Consider the following 19,236-nt stretch of genomic DNA (forward strand, 5'->3'; position numbering starts at 1 on the left):
AGTATAATTCCAAAGGGTTTGGAGAGAGAATTTGGCCTATATAAAAAACCACCCAGTTAGAACCCCTAAAAGCATTGTTTTGAGGAGGTAATTGTTAAGGTGAGCTATTTCATTAAATAGGGAGGAGTCTAGAAAAATATCTAGCTCTGTGCTCCTCTCAGTGAATTTTTCAATTTTCCCTTCCTTTTGAATTTTAAATGTGCATCAGGGAGCTGGAACAGCCTTATATGCTTTCAGTGAAGTCAGAAGTGACAAGGAACTTGCATTTGGTAATCTTGTGTTTACCTCTGATTCAGACAGCAGTAGATGATGGGGTTGTACATGGTTGAGCTCATTGCCAGCCAAAAGCTAGCCAGGTAGACCTGCTGAATATATTTCCACCTATTTAGTTGTTGATAGATCGCGGTGAGGATGAAGTAAATATGATAGGGCAGCCAGCAGATGGCAAATGTCACCACGACAATAATCATCATTTTTACGACCTGGGAAGACAGAAAGAGGTCATTTTTGGCAAATATAAAAGTCATTATATCTATTAGTTCTAATAGCTTACTGCAAATCGTATTTTTCTGCCAATACAGTTAAATACATAGCATGCCTAAGAAATAGTCAATATATTAAAAAATGGCAAGGTAATATAAGGATAGTTACCTAAGGTAAGTTTCAAGAAAGCGTGCTTGTGTCACCTAGTGAATGGGTGGCAATCACTCAAACAGAACCAAATATATTTTAATTGGCTTGAAGAAAATACATGTTTATAAAACATCAAAAAGCCTGGGAGAGAAAGAAGCAAGAGCTAGGATTTGGCTGTGCTAGCCTGAACTGTAAAATGGTGAAGACATTATATCTAGAGAACTGACTGTTGAGTCACCACGGAGGTATATCAGGCTGTAGTGGCTCAGCGTATTCTTCAGTATTTATTATACCCTGAGTATAGCTTATGACTATTTAGATTTCTTTAATACCATGCTCGCTGGGAAACCATCTGAATGTTACCTTGGTTTCTTTTCTAATCTGATATTGGTAAAGGTTCCTCTGGATAGTGATAAAGGATATTCACATTAGTCTGAGAAAATATCACTACTTTTAAATTTGTAAGTAGGCAACTGGCTTATACAACTGGTTTATATATCAATTTCTTTGAGTTTGGTAAGCATGGGTCATTTCCTCTGTTCTACACTTTTGAACCACAATACGCTGGAAAGCTCTAATCAAAGTAGAATGTCCATATCTATTTCTCCTGCACTAGTCTTTAAATTCCTAAAAGACATAGAGAATGTCTTAATTATATTAACGTCCCCAGCATCTACCACAGTCCCTAGTGTATTGCTGGAGATAGATAATTAGATATAAAATGAATGAGTAATGAACGACAATGTACAATTTGTAACAGGAAGTTGAATGGGAGGATGTTTTGTGTGTCTGTAAATAAGATAAAATCTGTTCCATTGTGTCTATAAGAAAGGTAGACTCAAAATTATTGAACACCGTGAGCAGCTTGGCTTTCTATGTGAAAGGAAATAATAATAACATCCTCAGATAACCTCATTTAATATTTCTCATTACCAATCTGTCGAGTAAATTTGTTCATACTTCTTTTGGGAATTTGTAAAAAGTTTAGAATAATAAATACTAAACAAAATAATTTTGAGGCTTAACCACAGTCATATTAGAACACCAATCAGAGAAAGTCCTGATGTAAACAGCCTATGTAGCATCTTGAAATTATGAAAATACATTATTTAAGTACTGGATTCATTATTTGATTGCAAGTTGGGATTCAGATGAAAGTTGACAAGATTAAAAATCATGAGAGACCTGATTCTAGAAATAGACAAGGCATGAAGTGGGTCAATGTGGAAGGCAAAGCTTTCCCAAGGGCCTAATCACGTTAGCATCCAGGTATTTAGTATTAGCTGATGGTAATTGGCCATCAGAGCTGAAAATCCAGGTCAGTAGCTCACAGAATGTCATCACTGGCCACACCATGCAGTGTTTTGATTTTCTCAATGTTCTGTCAATTGCATTTTTTCTGAATAACTGTGTTCAGAATTCTGCGTTTTATCTCTCCTATTCTTTATTCATATATTTGTAGAATACAAGTAAGGAGCCTATTTGATTATAATTTTACATATATACAATGTTTCACACATCTAACAACTTATTAATTGGTTTTCAATTGCACTTTAGGAAGCTGAGGCAAAGACCAAAAAAGATTTGATGACTGTGATTCATGGAATCTAAGATTTTTAAAACTCAGCCTGTTAAGTCTGTTTTTTCTGCTTACAATTAATAAGATTTATTGAATGCCTATTGGGTCTAAAATACATAATAGAGAAAAATAATGAGTAGAGAACCCATTCCTTACCCTGAAGAAGATTATAATATAATGAAAAATGCAAAAATGTAAATTAAAACTGCATAGGAATGGGGATGCAGATGTGTAAATAAATTGAAAATATTTATGAGAACTTACTAGTTTATTATAAGCAGGAATGAAACTTACTACTTTATTATAAGCAGGAATGACTCAATGCATGTTACCTGTAGACTCAGGGAAGTTTAGACTGAAGGACGTGGATTTGGTTGATTTTTTTCATTCTTGAATATGTGAACATCCTATTGCTCCTTGAACATGGTACACAAGCTCCTGTCCAAGGTTATTCTCCCTGGTTCCTCCGTCTCCCTCTTCCCCCAGTTATTCTCACTGACTAGCAACCTCATCTCATTCAAACCTTTGCACAGTTGTCACTTTTTCTATGAATCATTTTCTGACCAGCCTATTTAAAATTGCAGTCTGTCCTTCCAGCACCCCAAACCCCTTAGCTGGCTCTTTATTTTCAGTTGGTTGTGTTTATTCTTTACTCTGTGTCTTCTTATGCTAGAATACAAAAAAAGCAAGAATGTTCTGCTTGTTTTCTTTACCTATGTATTTCAGGCATGTAGACTGGATTTCACACATAATTGGTGTTCAAAGTTTTGAAAAATAAGTAAATGAAACTGAATGCAAAAAGAAACTAAAAGACATGTAGTTGGTTAAGTGATGTTCACAGTTTTACTCTGTCATGAATTACTGGTATCATTTGTCCTCCAACTTTAAAATGAGCATGTGTATATAAAATGAACCATTTCCCTTTTCTAGGCAAACAAATTCAGGTAAAGCATATTAGTGCACAAACAGTATTACTGCTATGTTATTTTGGATGCATGAAAGCATTGCATTTCGTTCTGAATAAATGTTAAGGGCAAGAAAAATATTTATGACAATGTGAACATGGTACAAGCTACTATGTTAATAAATACAGAATCAGCAAATGTACATAAAAGCTTATTTAATTGCTTTTATACAGACTAACCAGTTTCCCTTTGCATGAAACTCTCTTTCAACAATAGCTGAAGAGCTGCAAAGGCTATCAGAGTCTTTTAATGTGACTTCCTACCATCAATGTGGAAGAAGTCTGGAATGTGGGAAAACTAAAGTGCATGTATAGAAACAGAGTATCAGATAACTTATAATTCACATATATATGGCCTTAAGGACCCTGTTGAAAAACATTTAGAAACCTATTTGAAGATTTTTAGGAGAAATCTAAAAGAACCTAAAAGAAAGGATCTTTTATTGTGAAACAACAGCTATATTTTATTGATTTATTGCTCTCAAATACATTTTACCCATTACCTTGGGTCTCTGCTCATAAAATCTTCTGGAATGATTTCATGTATCAAACTTTCAGGCCCCCAGGTTTGATGTAAATGCAAAAGTAGGCTCCTGGGTGGACAAAATTGCCTTGCTTTGTGAAACGCTGAAATCAAGAAATTGTAATCATCTTCCTCGTAAAAAGGCAAGGGAAAGAGCACTTTGAAGCACAGACCTTGAGCAATGATAGATGTGCAACTTCTCAGTTCCCCTGTGTCTCATGGCTGGATAATGGCACTAGCTCAGACAGGCTACATATGCTAAGCGGGAAAGTTGGTGGACTTTCTGAAACTCCTGATATATTTTAGGCAAGAGACTGGGATAGAGATGACTCAAATCTTTCACCGTGCCTTAACAAATTTTATTGTAACTTGATACAAAGATTGATCGATGTTGGGTACTTCTTGAAGCTGAAAGACATATCCAGCTTCTGAGGCGATTGGATTTACTCTCCATGGCAACATGGGTAGTTGTGGCCATCCATTGTCCTTGGCACAGGGACTTACCAGCTGAGAAAGAAGGGAGGTGGGACAAGGGAGGTAGCTCTTATAGCAACATTGCCTCTTCTTAATAGTTTGGAATCCACTTTACTCACATAGGCAGGATGGAAATGCATGTCATAAGTTAGTGAGAATAAGCTTTGGGCACCTTTTCTTCAGGTATCAGGGAAAAAAGTCTTTGACTTTTTATCCTGTACAGGTTAGACTGGAATGTCTGCAGTTGTTCTTATTTATCATATTAAATTAATGCAGGATGGATGATTTTGAGGTTTTAAGTTGTAAGAGAAAAAAGAATCAGTCTAGGAAATTAAATGAAATATTGCCAACCTTAAAAAAATCTAGGAATTATATTCTTCAAGGGGGAATTTATTCTTTTTAAATGTCTGAATTGGAAATGGTCAACTCTATGTGAGAAGAAACTTCTTGTTTTGATTAAAACCTCAGAGCATGTTTTGAAGAACCATCCCATGGACTATACCCTACCACTTCTCTGTACCTTTTATCTGCACAAATGTTCTTAAATAACCATTATATCTCCTTAGGTCAAAATTACAGGCCTGCTTATTCTAACTTCATATCAGCAAATTAAAATAATATTCTCAAGAGTAAGATATGGAAAAAAATTAATGACAAGCATCAAAATCTGAAGTACTACTTCTTGGACTATTTAGGTTGGGCTTTTGCTGCTTCAGTTTAAAAGAACATGCTTAAAAATTTCAGTCCCAAGTGAGAAAAAGAGAACTAAGTAGTAACACTTGTGAAAAAAGTTCAGGATAGTCCAGAAGATGAGTTGAATTTTGCCAGTAATTTCAGGATTAAATGTGATTATAGGTGTATTTTGTTAGTGTCATCCAAGAAATTTGACACTGTTGCCAAATCCACCTAGCATGACTATCCAGTTAACATTAGCTTAGAGCAATGCCTATAAGGAATTATGTCAAGGTGAAACAAATGAGAAAACCCTATGTGTATAGACATGGAACGTGGAAAATATTTCTGTGTGAGTGTGTGTGTGCAGTATTGTGTTTGGATTCTACTTCTTTACACTTCATTGGTCATGCTTCATTTTTTTTTTTTTTTTTAATATTGGTACATTTATTTATTTATTTTGAAAGGGAACGCTATTTATTTATTTATTTTTGACTGTGTTGGGTCTTCGTTTCTGCGCGAGGGCTCTCCCCAGTTGCGGCAAGTGGGGGCCACTCCCCATCACGGTGCGCAGGCCTCTCACTATCGCGGCCTCTCTTGTTGCGGAGCACAGGCTCCAGACGCGCAGGCTCAGTAGTTGTGGCTCACGGGCCCAGCCGCTCCGCGGCATGTGGGATCTTCCCAGACCAGGGCTCGAACCCGTGTCCCCTGCATTGGCAGGCAGACTCTCAACCACTGCGCCACCAGGGAAGCCCATGCTTCATTTTTAATGTAATTTCACTTTTCCATTGGAAACTTAGAATTTTAAAGTATTGTAAGACTTCAGGTTTATGATGATCTGAAGACATAAAAAGGAATGCAGCCACAAAAAGGAAGACAGGAGGACATTTGAATAGGAAGTCCATTAAGGCAAGAGGAAATAAAGATTGATGTTATGGGATCGTGGTTAAAGATAAAAACTTATAGAGGCTTATTATGGACTCAATTATGTCCTCACCACCACATTTTTTAAAGTTTATATACCTTTTTATTTATTAAAAGTTTTTTTCTAGATTTATTGAGGTATAATTGGCATGTAACATTGTGCAAGTTTAAGGTGTACAAAATAATGATTGGATACATGAATCTATTGTGAGATGATTATCCCAGGTGGGTTAGTTAACACCTTCATTACATCACATAATTACCCTTTGTGTGTGTGTGTGTGCGTGTTGAGAACATTTAAGATCTACTCTCTTAACATCTGTGAGGCATCCGCAGTGGCCTGTGAGCTGGCTTCCTGATGGAGTCCGTGATGGGTTAGTAGGATCCAAGTCCCTTTGATACGTTCAGTTTGGAGCCCGGCCTGCCGTTCTCCCAGCTGCTCACTGTCCCCTAGGTGTGCAGGTCTCCACAGTCCTCTGGATGGAGGGAGACAGAGATGGGCATCTTTGGCAGGGCCCCACACATCCGAGGAAGCCTGGCACTCCCCCGTCACATGCTCTTATTGCCCCCCCAGGGAGAAATCACAGCTGAGAAGGCCCTCTTGGCACTGAGCTGTGTCACCTTGGGGAAGAGGTGATGTGTGTAAAGTCAGTTTGTTCCTCTTACTCTTTCCAGGGCATCCAATTTCAGATTTTTTTGTGCTGGAACTTCTCTGCTGGACTCCTGGACTTCCACAAAGGCTCTCTGATCCGTGGGTGACTGTCTAAATCACTTTTTTCAAGGGACTCCTGGTTCACAGCTAAGGGGGGGGCAGAGCTGGTTCACGGGCCACTCAGGGGTTCACAGCCAGACAGAGGTCTGTATCTCTATTATCTGTCTTCCTGTGGGCAAGACTCTCCCAGATATGGTGCTGGTGATGGAACCAAAGCCAGATGGGGCTGTAGCCAAGTCCTCAGAGGTATGGAGCTGTTTCTGGATCTGTAGCTGAGACGGTGGTAGGCCAGTCAGCTGCCAGGGTGCAGGCCATTCTTCTCAAAGTGACTCTCCTTATTCTTGGACTGCACTGCGGTTTCACAGTCTCCTACCTGGATCTCCCAGTTTCTACAGAGGCACTCTTGCCCATGGATAGATGCCAAATTGTTGTTGTTGAGTGGGGCTATGATGAGGGATGTCTTATTTGGCCATCTTGCTGATGTCACTCCCCCAGATTAATAGATTGAAGTCCTAATCCTCAGTACCTCAGCACCTCAGCATGTGACTGTATGTGGAGACAGGGTCTTTAAAGAAATAATTAAGTTAAAATAAGGTCATTAGGGTGGGACCTAAACCAATACGACTGGTGTTCTTAAAAGAAGAGGTGATTAGAATACAGATACACAGAAGGAAGACCATGTGAAGATAGAGGGTTACAGCCATCTGCAATGTAGCGGAGTGGTCTTAGAAGAACCCAACCCTTGACGACACCTTGAACTCAGACTTCTAGCTTCCAGAATTGTGAGAAAATATTTCTGTTGTTTAAACTACTATGGTAGTTTAAAAGTTGGTAAACTACTATGGTATTTTGTTATGGCAGCCTGAGTAGATTAATACAATGTTTAAAATGCTAAGGAGAGTATATTACATATGGCTTAATTCCAACAAAGTAGGAGGCAAAATACTATACAAGTTCCCAGTGAAAATGGAGACTTCCAGAGAGGTTTTGATTGCCTGGAAATTGCTTTCAGGGAAGAAAAGGATAGACCAGGATCTCTATTTCCAACACTTGAGCCTCTCTTAGGTTATATATGGTCTTCCTCACAAGCACTATTTTCCATGATAATTCCTTTGTAACAGAAATGACAAGCACAAAGAAAGCTTACTTGCTGGGCAAGGTGATAGATTCTTTGTGGTTGTTATACAAGTCAAAAATCCAATTGAATCTGTCACTTGAGCTTAGACTGAAGAGTGGTTCCTTTGATTAAGGCAAAAGGCTTCTTTGTTATCAAACTTAGGTATTCACTTCTGAAGGAGCAGATCTGGCTTGTTAGTATTTAGAGGAAGATAGTTAAAACAGAGAATAGCCAGAAAAAATTTCTATGGTTTATAAAACAATAGAAGCAAATTTATTTACCAGTATTTCAGCTATTCAAATAAATAAGACCAATTTCAACAAGAATTAACAAAAACCAAATTGTCACATATTATGAATATTGGGGCCAAGTCATGTTTTTGAGGCTTCTTTTATAGTAGAATAGGGAAGAATGTCAAAATACGGTTTAAAAATGTGGTTTACTTTAAAGGTATACATCTAGCTAATAACACAAAAATGTAATAAAATTATAGTACTCAGAACATATGGACAAAATATATAAAAGTATCATTCATAATGAACTACAAGGTTATAGTTTGGTAATAGGACTGGAATTTGAAATTGTTTGATCAATTTCTTCTGCTCTTACTTATTGAGATGGCCTGGGTTGTTACACTGTAACTGGACAGCAATAGAGAGCCCATTCCTGACTTTACATTTCAAATTTCTCTCTCTTAAATTCTGGAAGGTATAGCAGTGTTTTACAATTTCTCATTCTGTGCTCTACTTAAGGACTTTCTTATCTTGTCCTTCAAAACTTCTATTTCCTTATCTTTCCCTTTACTACCTTTCTGTGCTAGTTTGTGATGACACAGTTTCTGTGCTACAGAAACAATGCTCGGCTTGCTGGAGTGATACACTCAGCCAGGTAGTTCTAACAGTCATTTTGAGAATCACTAAAGGAAAGCCAAGCTGATAGTTACATTGTCGTTTGAGAGAGGTATGGCCAGTGGATACATTTGAGGGCAGAAGTGGTGTATGAGTCAGTGCAGTTGTGTCCCTCTTTGATTTTAGTAAAAGGCTTAGTGCTTTTTATATTCATTTTAAAACTTTCAAATATATGAATTTATTTAAACTCCATGACAAACCTTTGACCATATAGTTTCTCCATTTTATGGATGAGAGACTTAAAACCAAGGAGGGAGATGATTTCTTAAGATCCCAAAGGCAAGTTCAGAGCTAGGATTACTGGGCCTCTTCATTCTTCATTAGCTAGGGATCATTTTGTATACATTCTGCTTCTCAAGACCCTGAAAAATAGCCTTTGCTTCTTTCCTCACGTAGCATTCTCAGGGGATGCTTAAGTGAAGGGTAGTCAAAGAATCTTACTCCACTAAGGGACAGCTCAAATGAGATTTATGTGATATGAGATATTTTTCTAAATCTGGAAGGGGAAAGAGTGAGAAAATAAGTTGGAATGGTGGAGTGGGCCTGAGAATTTGAGATTGGAACCTGGCTTATCTAACACTACATGAATAAGGACAGATTTATCTGTACTGAAACTATGAAATAGGGACTCAATACTTCAAATATTTTATGTGCTCATATGGTACCACTTACTTCCACATTATTTATTTATGTCAAACACAGTTAAAGACAAATGGAAAAAAAAGTATAAATCTTTGACAATATCATATATTCATTATACCTAGAAACCATAAAGCAAGTCTGCTGAAAGGACTGTTTTAGTCTCAAATAAATAGTTACTGTTAGGGTTTAGGATCTTTTGACAGACAGAAGTGGGGGAGAGAATCAAGAAGATTTCTGTCTCAGTTACCCTTCTGGGGAAGAGGGTGTAAAAGAGGAAAGAGCTGCAATCAACTGCCAGGTCATCTCATCCTTCTCTGTTCTAGAAGTTGCAAGGAGGGATCTGGTATCTTGAGAATGTGCCTGGCCAGGTGAAGGGCTAGGCTGACATCATTTGCCAGAACAGCAGATTTTATGTCTTGATATGTGTTTATATATCTTGTCCTTTTAGAAACACAGTGTTGTTAATAAACTGTGGTCTGAAATATTGAGCCAGCCAGTGTCTTTTGCAGTTGGCTTTTATCTTAAAGGTGTGCCTACTTTAATTGTTTTTTGAAACAGCATAAATCTAGAATATTTAAGATTACTCTTTTCTATATTTCTATAGAAGATAAGATCAGTCACTGAAAATTAATTTTTTTTCTCTACAGTATATGACAAACTAAGAAAACATGGTTTATAAATAAATGTTGTCCTTATTTGTAGTTACCTTGAAATAAATCTACATGATTTGCACATGTTTACCGCTGGAATACCCTAATCCAATTTCTTTCCCCGTAAAATTTTCTCTCCATCCTTTGGGAGAGTACCTCAATTTCACCTCTTGGAGTAGCTTCCCTCATTTCTTCATGCAGGTAGGGTTAGATACTTCCTAATTAGACTTAGCATATTATAACACAGATACATGTTACAGTCAAGCATGTTTCTGTTTTCTTCTGTCTGGATATGGGGACATGCATTATTCATCTTTGTGGCTCCAAAACTTAGCATAGTTCTTGACATTCAATAAATACCTATTGACTGAGGATATTTTAATGTTACCACCCATTTTATGAACACTTTAATTGCAAAAAATATCATTTATCTTTGTCTTACCAGTGTTTTGCCCTACCAGGCACATAATAGGATTTCAAAAATATTACTTCAGTGAATAAAACAAAAACACCTTTATATATTTTAAACCGAAATTAAAATCATTGTTATTGTCCTTGGCTTTTGTATTTAGCAGGATATTTGGAAAGAATAGCTATATGAACCATGTGAAGGTACAGCTTTAAGAAAGAAGTTCAGTTACGTTTGCTTACTTAATCTATTATATCCTTAAATTACAATTGTTCTACAATAATGCCACTTTTCTAAAGAAACCAAGGCCCTAGGCTCTCAAGATACAGTGCTAAATTAAAAAAGAAAAAAAGAGTTGTCTATTTTCACAGAACTTACATCCTATTAAAGACGTAGTCATTAAATAATAAATACACAAATACATATGAAATTACAAATTATGATGAATTCTATAGAGAAGAAGAATTATATCTAGGTTTATGGAATGCAATGGAAGTTCTATTTGAGGAAGTAATATTTAAGCTGGAACCTAGAGGATGTACAGAGAGAAGAATGAAGGGCACATCATTCTATGTCCTGATAATAGTGTGAGTGAAGACTGAGAAGTGGGAGAAACTTTGATGTGCTAGAGCAGCTGAGAGCAAGTGTCACTGGAACATAGTATGTGAAGAGTGAAGTTTCATAGAATTAGATTGGCAGAGTAAGCGGTAGCAAGATTCTGCAGGATCTCATAGGTTATTTTTGGGGTTTGCAATTGCTTTGATCTATTTTCTTAACTATATCGGGGAACCACTGAAAAACTAGGCAGATTGCATGAGTTGATTTAGAATTTAAAAACATCATCTTGTACAGCATGGTGACTATTGTTAATAATACTGTACTGTATATTTAAAAGTTGCTAGGAGAGTAGATTTTAAAAGTTCCCATAATAAGAAAAAATTATAACTATGTGTGCTGATGGATGTTAACCAGACTTACTGTGGTGATCATATAGCAATATATACAAATATTAAATCATTATGTTGTATACCTAAAACTAATATAATGTTATATTTTAAATTATATCTCAATAAAAAATCTTGGATGCTGAATGGAGAATAAATTTGAAGAGAACAAGTGTAGATCTGGGGAAATGAGTTGGAGAGGCAGTTGTAGTGGACCTAATGGCTGTTGTAATGATAGTATCTTGGAGAATTATTTCAATGGAAGTGGAGAGAAGTACAGAGATGGGAGATATTTTTAGGGAGGAGACTCATTAAGATTTAGTGATGAATTAGATGATAGTGAGAGGGAAAGGGAAGTTTAAAAATGACTCTTTTCAGAATTTAATATCTGGGTGAATGGAAGTGCCAACTACTAATATTTGGATGACTGTAGAAAGAGTCTGCTTTTATGACAGACATGGAGACTTAAAGATCAGTTTTGTATATTATAATCTAAAAATACCTCAGAAATAGCCAAAACAAAGACATCAAGTATGCAGCTGATTATTGCATAAACTTAGAGCTCATAGAGGAAGTATTGATTTGGAATATATATTTGAGAGTCAGAGATCTATAGATGATACTTAATGTCATGGAAATGAGTGAATATAAGAATGAATATAGAAAGATAGGAATGAATATATTCTGTACTATTGGTTCTGTTTCTCTGAAGAACCCTGACTAATACTGCTATATATCAATTATACTGCACAGCTCCCTATTGTATACTCCATATTTTTGGCCTTCCTAGAAGTAGTCCAATTTCTGAGCACTTTCATTTTTATATAAAAATATATTTGATCTAGGGGAGAATACATTTTTTTCTGATCATCTAATCTATTCCTCATCAGTTTAGCTAATGGCATTATGGCATTGCTTCATACATTGTTAATTCATTGATTCTGCAAATATTTATTGAGCGTTTTGTATATATATGCATATATATGGTACTGGCTCAAACAATTATTGAGGCCGAGAACTTCCACAATTTGCCATCTGCAAGATGGAGACCCAGGAAGGCTGGTGGAGAAAATTGACATCACAACTTAAGCAGTCAGGCAGAGAGCAAATTCAGCCTTCTTCTGCTTTTTTGTTGTATTTAGGCTCTCAACAGATGAGATGATGTCCACCTACATTGGGGAGGACCATCTGCTTTACTTATTCCACCAATTCAAATGCTAATCTCTTCTGGAAATATCCTCACAGACACACCCAGACATAATATTTAAGCAGCTCTCTGGGTATCTGGTGGCCCAGTCAAGTTGACACATAAAATGAACCATTACAATAGCATAGGCTTCATTATGCCATTGAATTGAATTTTAGTATGTTACTAATAGAGAAAGATAGATACATGTCTGGATTGTTCATTGCATTCTATTTCAATGGTGGCTAAAGAAACTATTTTCATACACAAACGTTTTTATGATGTGTGATATTATGTCAGTGTAGATCTATTTATACCCTAAGGTAAATATAAGTCAAAACACATATTCTAGAAGCTTGTGCTTTCTCCCCTTAATTTCAGCAATGGTAAAAAGAAAGAATTTGCTTTTTATTGAAAGGAATAACTCAGAAAAGATAACAATATGTAGGTACATTTAGTTTTATAAGACTGTTTAAGAAAGAGGATAATAAATAGATAAGTAAATTAATAAATAATAAATAAAATCTCAAAGAGTAAAAGTAAGGGACAAACAGTTGCCTCCTAAGACAGAAGGGAAACTAAAATTTGTTGAGGCCCTGTTATGTGCAAGGTACTGTGCTTGCATTGTATGCATTATATGCTCATTTTAATTAATGCCATTGGTATGTATTGGAGGTGCCTAGCTAACTGTGTTTTAATTAAAGTGAAATGTCTAGTAGGTAAGAATTTATTTTCTAACAGGGAGTGTTGTCAAGAAGTAAAAGAGGCTGATTCTGGAGGTAAAGGTAAATAGAACATCTCTCTGTACACTAAATTCTATTCAAGTGAATGACTCCACATTGCTAAGCTAGACCTCTCCTCTAACCTTCTGTTGTTTTTTCCCTTGTGATCCTTAGGTGTTTTGCATATCTGTTTGTGTTTTGATATATTTCTTCACTTTTCAATGGTGACATCTTCTTTTTCAACAATTGGAGTTTTAAATTTAAAAATGATACATTTAGTCTCATGATTTTCATTCCATAATTAAGAGATCTTATCTTTTGTGTTTTAGTCCATGAAGTACAGATTATTCTAAGTGCTCTGCTTCTTTGTCTTGTTTCCAGCAGCTGGGTTCCCTAAGGTTTGTTTTTATTTCCTTTTGCCAAGTCTAGGCCCTGTCTCTTTGCCTGTAAAGATAAACTGAGTGTTCTTTTCGGGACTGCAAATCTGACATGACAGAGGGAGCACAGTCTTCTTTCCTATTGGTCAGCTATGTGTCCTCGGAAGATGGAGAAAGACAGTCTAGTCTGCCCCGTGTGGCCCTAGTGGGCGTATTAGCACTTTCACAGTCTCAGGAATAATGAGGTTGATGCATAAAACCCTGTGCTTCTCTCTCCTTGATTGCACCACTTTCTGGCTTCACACACCCCTCTGAGCTCTGCCCACTCTCCTATCACAGTTGCTGCTTCACTCAGAAGACTTAGCATGTGGCAGATGAGAAGGTAGAACTCAGGCCACCATTTTCCCCAGATAGGTAACCTGTCTGAATATCTCACAGACATCTCAAATTTTATGTATTAAAAAAGTTCCCTGCATTCTCCACTCCCCCTCCCCACCCCCCTTCCGAGGCTGTTCTTTCTGTGAACTTCCCTATCTCTGTAAGTGGCACCACCACCCATCCAGACGTTTAGAAGTCATGCTTATTTCTTTGCATCCCCTCATTTTCACTGCCCCATTCAATACCTAGGCAAATCCTGTTGGCCAAGTCACCAAAATATGTCTAAATCTTTTTGTCTTGTCATCTCTATTACTATAATCTCTGAGAAAGCATCATTATCTTTCTCCTGGACTAATGCAATAACCACCTAATTGGACTTTGCTGTCAAAGCTATTGTTATATTTTAATAGCTAATAATAAAATAATAATTGTCTTAATTAGCTCAGGCTGCTATAACAAAATGCCATCAACTGAGTGGCTTCAATAACATACATGTATTTTCTCACAGTTCTGGAGACTGGAAGTTTGAGTTCAGGGTACCGGCATGATTGGTTTCTGGTGAAGTTCTGCTTCCTGGTGTGTAGGTGGCCACCATGTGTATTTAAGGAGAGGGAGAGTGAGTGATCTCTCTGGTGTGTCTTCTTACAAGAACACTAATCCTATTGGATCAGGGCCCCATCCTGATGACCGACCACATTTAACTGTAATTATCACTGTATAGACCCTATCTTCAAATACAGTCATATTAGAGGTTAGAGCTTCAACATATGAATTTAGCAGAGACACAATTCAGTCTTTAGTAATACTAAATGTAAGACATTATAATATCAAGTTCTTATTTGTCAATGTGTTTAGGTCTATTATTTTCTAGAGTTTCCCTTTGAGTTGGTAATTACCTATTGATATTTTCCAGAAAGTAACATTTTTCTTTTGATATTAGTTTTAACATTTCTATTAATATACCATAATTCATTGTTTGGCCTGGGAAGAATAATTCCCAAATTGGAAGAGACACACAACTTATTTGGGGAGTTGTTGAGAGAAATTCTTTCCCTGATATTTTAAAGTATAAGTTTTAAACTTGTTTCTATTTAGTATTGAGGCAAAGAATTTAAATGGCTTATCAAGTGGCTGATCAGTGGTGTACATTTAAGCACATAACTTTATGGAATAGATAGAAGCGAACTTTGAAGTTCATTACACAGTAGTGTACAACAGTGTCAAGAGCACTGGACTCAAAGACTTTGATTTAAATCTAGGCCCTGATTGTAAACAGCTATGTAACATTGGGTAAATTACTTAAAACTTTCTGAACATCAATAGTCTTATTAGTAGAGATAAGAACACTCATCATACAAGGGATTGTGAGGATTAAATGGAAACGAGAATGCCAGGCTCATAAAATACTCAGAGCATGCTGAGATATTCATTTTTACTTCATTCCCAAGATCTGACTAACTTATTTTAAATTATTGGTACCGGGACCTAAGTTGGTTATGAATGTGCTTTTATAAAGGCAATGGAGGGCTATGGTGGTGGGGTGGGGGACAGTGGGTAAAATGAAAATTGGGTACTGGAGAGCCAAGGTCTTCTATCAAATTTTGTGGGAGAAGATATGCAAACAATAGGAGTTTTAAAATCATAATTCCTGCTAATCTGAGTTTGTGTGTTTGTGTGATTGTGAATAGAAATAGAGATAGAGATAGAGAGATATGGCATCACTCCATGTTTTCCATTACAGCTTAAAACATAACAAGCCCAATCATTCTATAGTCACAATGGCTTTGTCACGTCTTCAACACAGCATATTTCTATAAAATAACAACATAACAGATGTTCCTTAAAAATCTTTCCTATAGGAAAAAAATGATTAAGATTATTACCAGAGGAAGAAAAAGAATAATAAATGTTTTGTTCTTGATTTATATTTTAGTTTTATAACTGGAGAATTAAGAACTTGAAATGTATTTAATAAAATATTAATTGAACAATAAAAAGACCATAAATATTTTTAAAAAGTTAAAAAATACCTAGACTCTAATGCCCATTTAACTGTTAACTATAATATTTAGAGCATAAAATTAATCCAAGGCATATAATCTCAGTATCTTTTTTATTGGTATTTAAGATCTCAATTTGTTTGCAAAGTTCATCTGAGAAAAATAAAAATAACCTGTCTATATATTTACTCCTTTAGATGCATGAATAATTTCTGGGAAAGAGAAATATCCTTTACTCTAACAATTCCAGAAATATATTTTAAAACATCAAATTTAAGTCGTCCTCATGATATGTCAGGAAAACTGGTGGTGTTCCAGAAAATTAAATTTTATGGGTTCAGTTAGACTAGTAATGTCAGAAATTAGTGACTTGTGCTAGAGGAAACTCCTAGAAAGGATATTGGGAGACTACTGAATTATAAGTGAAACATTACTATAAGTTTGTGGGTCACTACAACGCATGAAAGATACAACCAAAGAAAAAGGACAGTATATATTATAAAGATCTTTCTAATATCAGAAACATCAACATATTGTATAGTTTGTATATACTGTATAGAGTATATAGAGTGTATATTGTATATAATATATACAGAGTAACTTGAGTGTGTATATGTATATCTATCTATATCTATCTATCTATCTATCATCTATCTATCATCTATCTATCTATCTATCTATCTATCTATCTATCTATCTATCTATCATCATCTATCTATCTTTTTTCCCTAAGAACAACTATAAGCTCTGGAAAAAGTATAAATTACAATAACAACTACAAAACTGTTTCATGGCACTGGAGAGTGGTCAAAAGTATGCTGAAACTGGAGACTACATAACCTGGGTGAGATTCATACCTATATAAACTTCTCCGAATTCCTTGGCTTCCCCTGCAATGCACAAGACAAGGCTACGAGCATCTTAGGAGGTGAAAAACAGCTGAAAGGCTGTAAGAGGGGAGAGATTTTAGCAGCTACTCCTCATAAGAGAGACAGAGTTTAGAGTTTGAGTATCTTCAAACTAGAGTCTCAGTAGACAACTTGGGTTTTCCCACAAGGTCTAGGCCTTAAGATTAAATACTATGCCTAGGATTAAGAAATTAACCTTAAAACTAAGGGCAAAACTAAAATAGATTCATCCTAAGGAAGTACCAAACCTCTGCAAATTTGAATGATCTACCAGCAACTTAACTGCCTGCTCAGAGAAAGCACAGCATTTTTCAGATGAATGGCACCCTGAGTCTTAACATCATATCTCACAATACCCAGTATACAACTCCAAATTGTCGTACATGCAAAGAAATATAAAAATGTGACCCATAATGAAGAAAAAATGTCAGTAGGTTTTGCAATTAATAGGTAAGGTTTTTAAATAACTATGAAAAATATGTTGAAGTATTTACAGAAACAGATGGCTTAAAAGATGGAGAATTTCAGGAGATATATGAAAATTGTAAAACTGTAAAAAATTCAGATGGAAATCTTAGAACAATATCTGAAGTAATTCAATAAAGTATTAGATGTTTCATTTCAATTCTGACTATGTAAATATTTGATAAGTACTTGATAATGCTTGATCCATTTCGTCAGTATCTCTTATCACTTTCCAAGATTATACTCCTAGAATAAGACATTCCTTTTGTTTCTACTACTACTAGAAGAGAAAAATACTTTTTTAGGACCATTAAACTAGCAAAATCATTGAAGTGCTGAGTCCACATTAATTGCTTCTGTTTCTGGCTAGAGTCTATTTTTGCTAGCAACTCACAAAACACGAGAATTGATGTACAATGCCTTATCAAAAATGAAAACCAGATTTAGAGAGCCAAAATGAGTCATGATCTTTTAATATTAATATTTTATTTGAGTCATAAATATTAGAAGACTGTGAGTCATTTGAGTCATGGTTTAAGACAAATAAGCAAACAAAGAAATAGAAAACTTTAATTCATTTTGAAATATTCTGCCTTTTATAATAAGTATAAACTTTCATGTGTAATAATAATTATTTTTAAAGTAATGATTCACTTGAGCCCTTCAGCTTTGCAAAGTTTGTTGGAAGAGATAGTTAAGCAAATGGATGTTTCTTATGTAATGTTGTAAGTTGCATGCTAGAGTTTGCTGTGTGATGTAATGGGAGCACATGGACGAACACTGAATGCAGATTGGGGGTGGAAGTTTCAAAGAGGCTTTCTAGAGGAAGAAGTGCCTGTGATACAGCTTTGAAGACAAATAGGAAATATCCAGGTGAGAGGAGCAGAAAAGGAGTGGGAGAGTGGGGGGAAGAGTGTCCTAGTCACATAAATAAAATATGCAAAGCTCATACCTCACTCTAGTACTACAAATAGTTTGACTGACTGGGGATGTAGCGCATAATATAAGATATGCTGATGAAGAAAGTAAGAGAAATGGATTGAAGTGAGATTAGGGTGGGCCAGAGAAGCCATTAAAGGATTTTAAGGAGAGTATTAATAAATTAAGATTTTTAGAGAGATTACTTTGAAAGCAGTGTAGAATCGATTTTATTCAAATCAGATTTAACAGAGGCAGGAGGATCTTTAGTTGATGAGTATATTAATCTAGGTAAGAAATTATGTAGTCTAAACAAAAGTAGAGCAGAAGCTTAGGAAAGAAAAATATATATTTATATTTGAGTGCTTTTAGAGTTAATTTGAAGGACTTTCTCACTGACTGAGTTTCAGTTGAGGAAAGAGAGATGTTACAGATTATTTCCAGTTTCTTTTTTCTGGTCACTTTGTGGATATTAGTAATATTCTATGAAATGGGAAGAAGACTTTCAAAGTCTCGACAAAGACAGTTATTTCATTTTGACATGCTTATTTTGAACTGTCTGTTATACATAGGGTTAGGACGAGAGATGGTTAATAGAATTTTAATCTGGAGCTCAGAGCCTGAACCTCAGAAGAGAAGTCTAGATATGGGCATAATGTTAATGTTGATTTGGGAGTAATTTTCAAAGATGTTGATGTTGTGAGAGTGGATGAAATTATCCAAATAAGACTGTATATGAAAGCTATAAAAATATGAAGAATGGGCCTCCAGGGTAAAGAGTAGCATTGAAGTCTAGGAATAAAAGTCAGAAAAGGATACTAAAGAGGAATATCCTGCAGAGAGAAAGGAGGCAAATTCCATGGAAGGAGAGGCTTCTCAAGTGGTGAGTGATGAAAAGGTATCTACTGTGTCAATCTGATCAAGGACTGAATATATCCAATGAATTTACAACAGAGAAGGCACAGGTGTCTTTGTCAAGGGTAGTTTCAGCAGAATGATACGTTGGAAGTCACAAAGCATTAACAAGAGGAGCAAAAGATTGGTAAACAAGAGGAGAAAGCAAATGTAAACAACACAAGATGGAAGAGATGTGAGTGTGCTTACATTTTGGAAGAGAATAATAGTGAAGTG

At 35.8% G+C, this 19,236-nt stretch overlaps 1 protein-coding gene and 1 long non-coding RNA gene across 2 annotated transcripts in view; one reads left to right on the forward strand and one right to left on the reverse strand.

Moving 5' to 3' along the window:
- Positions 1 to 19,236, forward strand: part of LOC309627298 — a 293,684-nt gene that overhangs the window by 255,098 nt on the left and 19,350 nt on the right. The window lies entirely within an intron of this gene.
- Positions 1 to 19,236, reverse strand: part of TACR3 (tachykinin receptor 3) — an 88,823-nt gene that overhangs the window by 4,516 nt on the left and 65,071 nt on the right. The window contains exon 4 of the mRNA XM_082389087.1: positions 286 to 482. Within this exon, the coding sequence (XP_082245213.1) occupies positions 286 to 482 (197 nt within the window). The remainder of the gene's footprint in view (positions 1 to 285; positions 483 to 19,236) is intronic.

This window comes from Balaenoptera borealis, assembly GCF_965194805.1.
Source record: "Balaenoptera borealis genome assembly, chromosome: 4".
Lineage (NCBI taxonomy): Eukaryota > Metazoa > Chordata > Mammalia > Artiodactyla > Balaenopteridae > Balaenoptera > Balaenoptera borealis.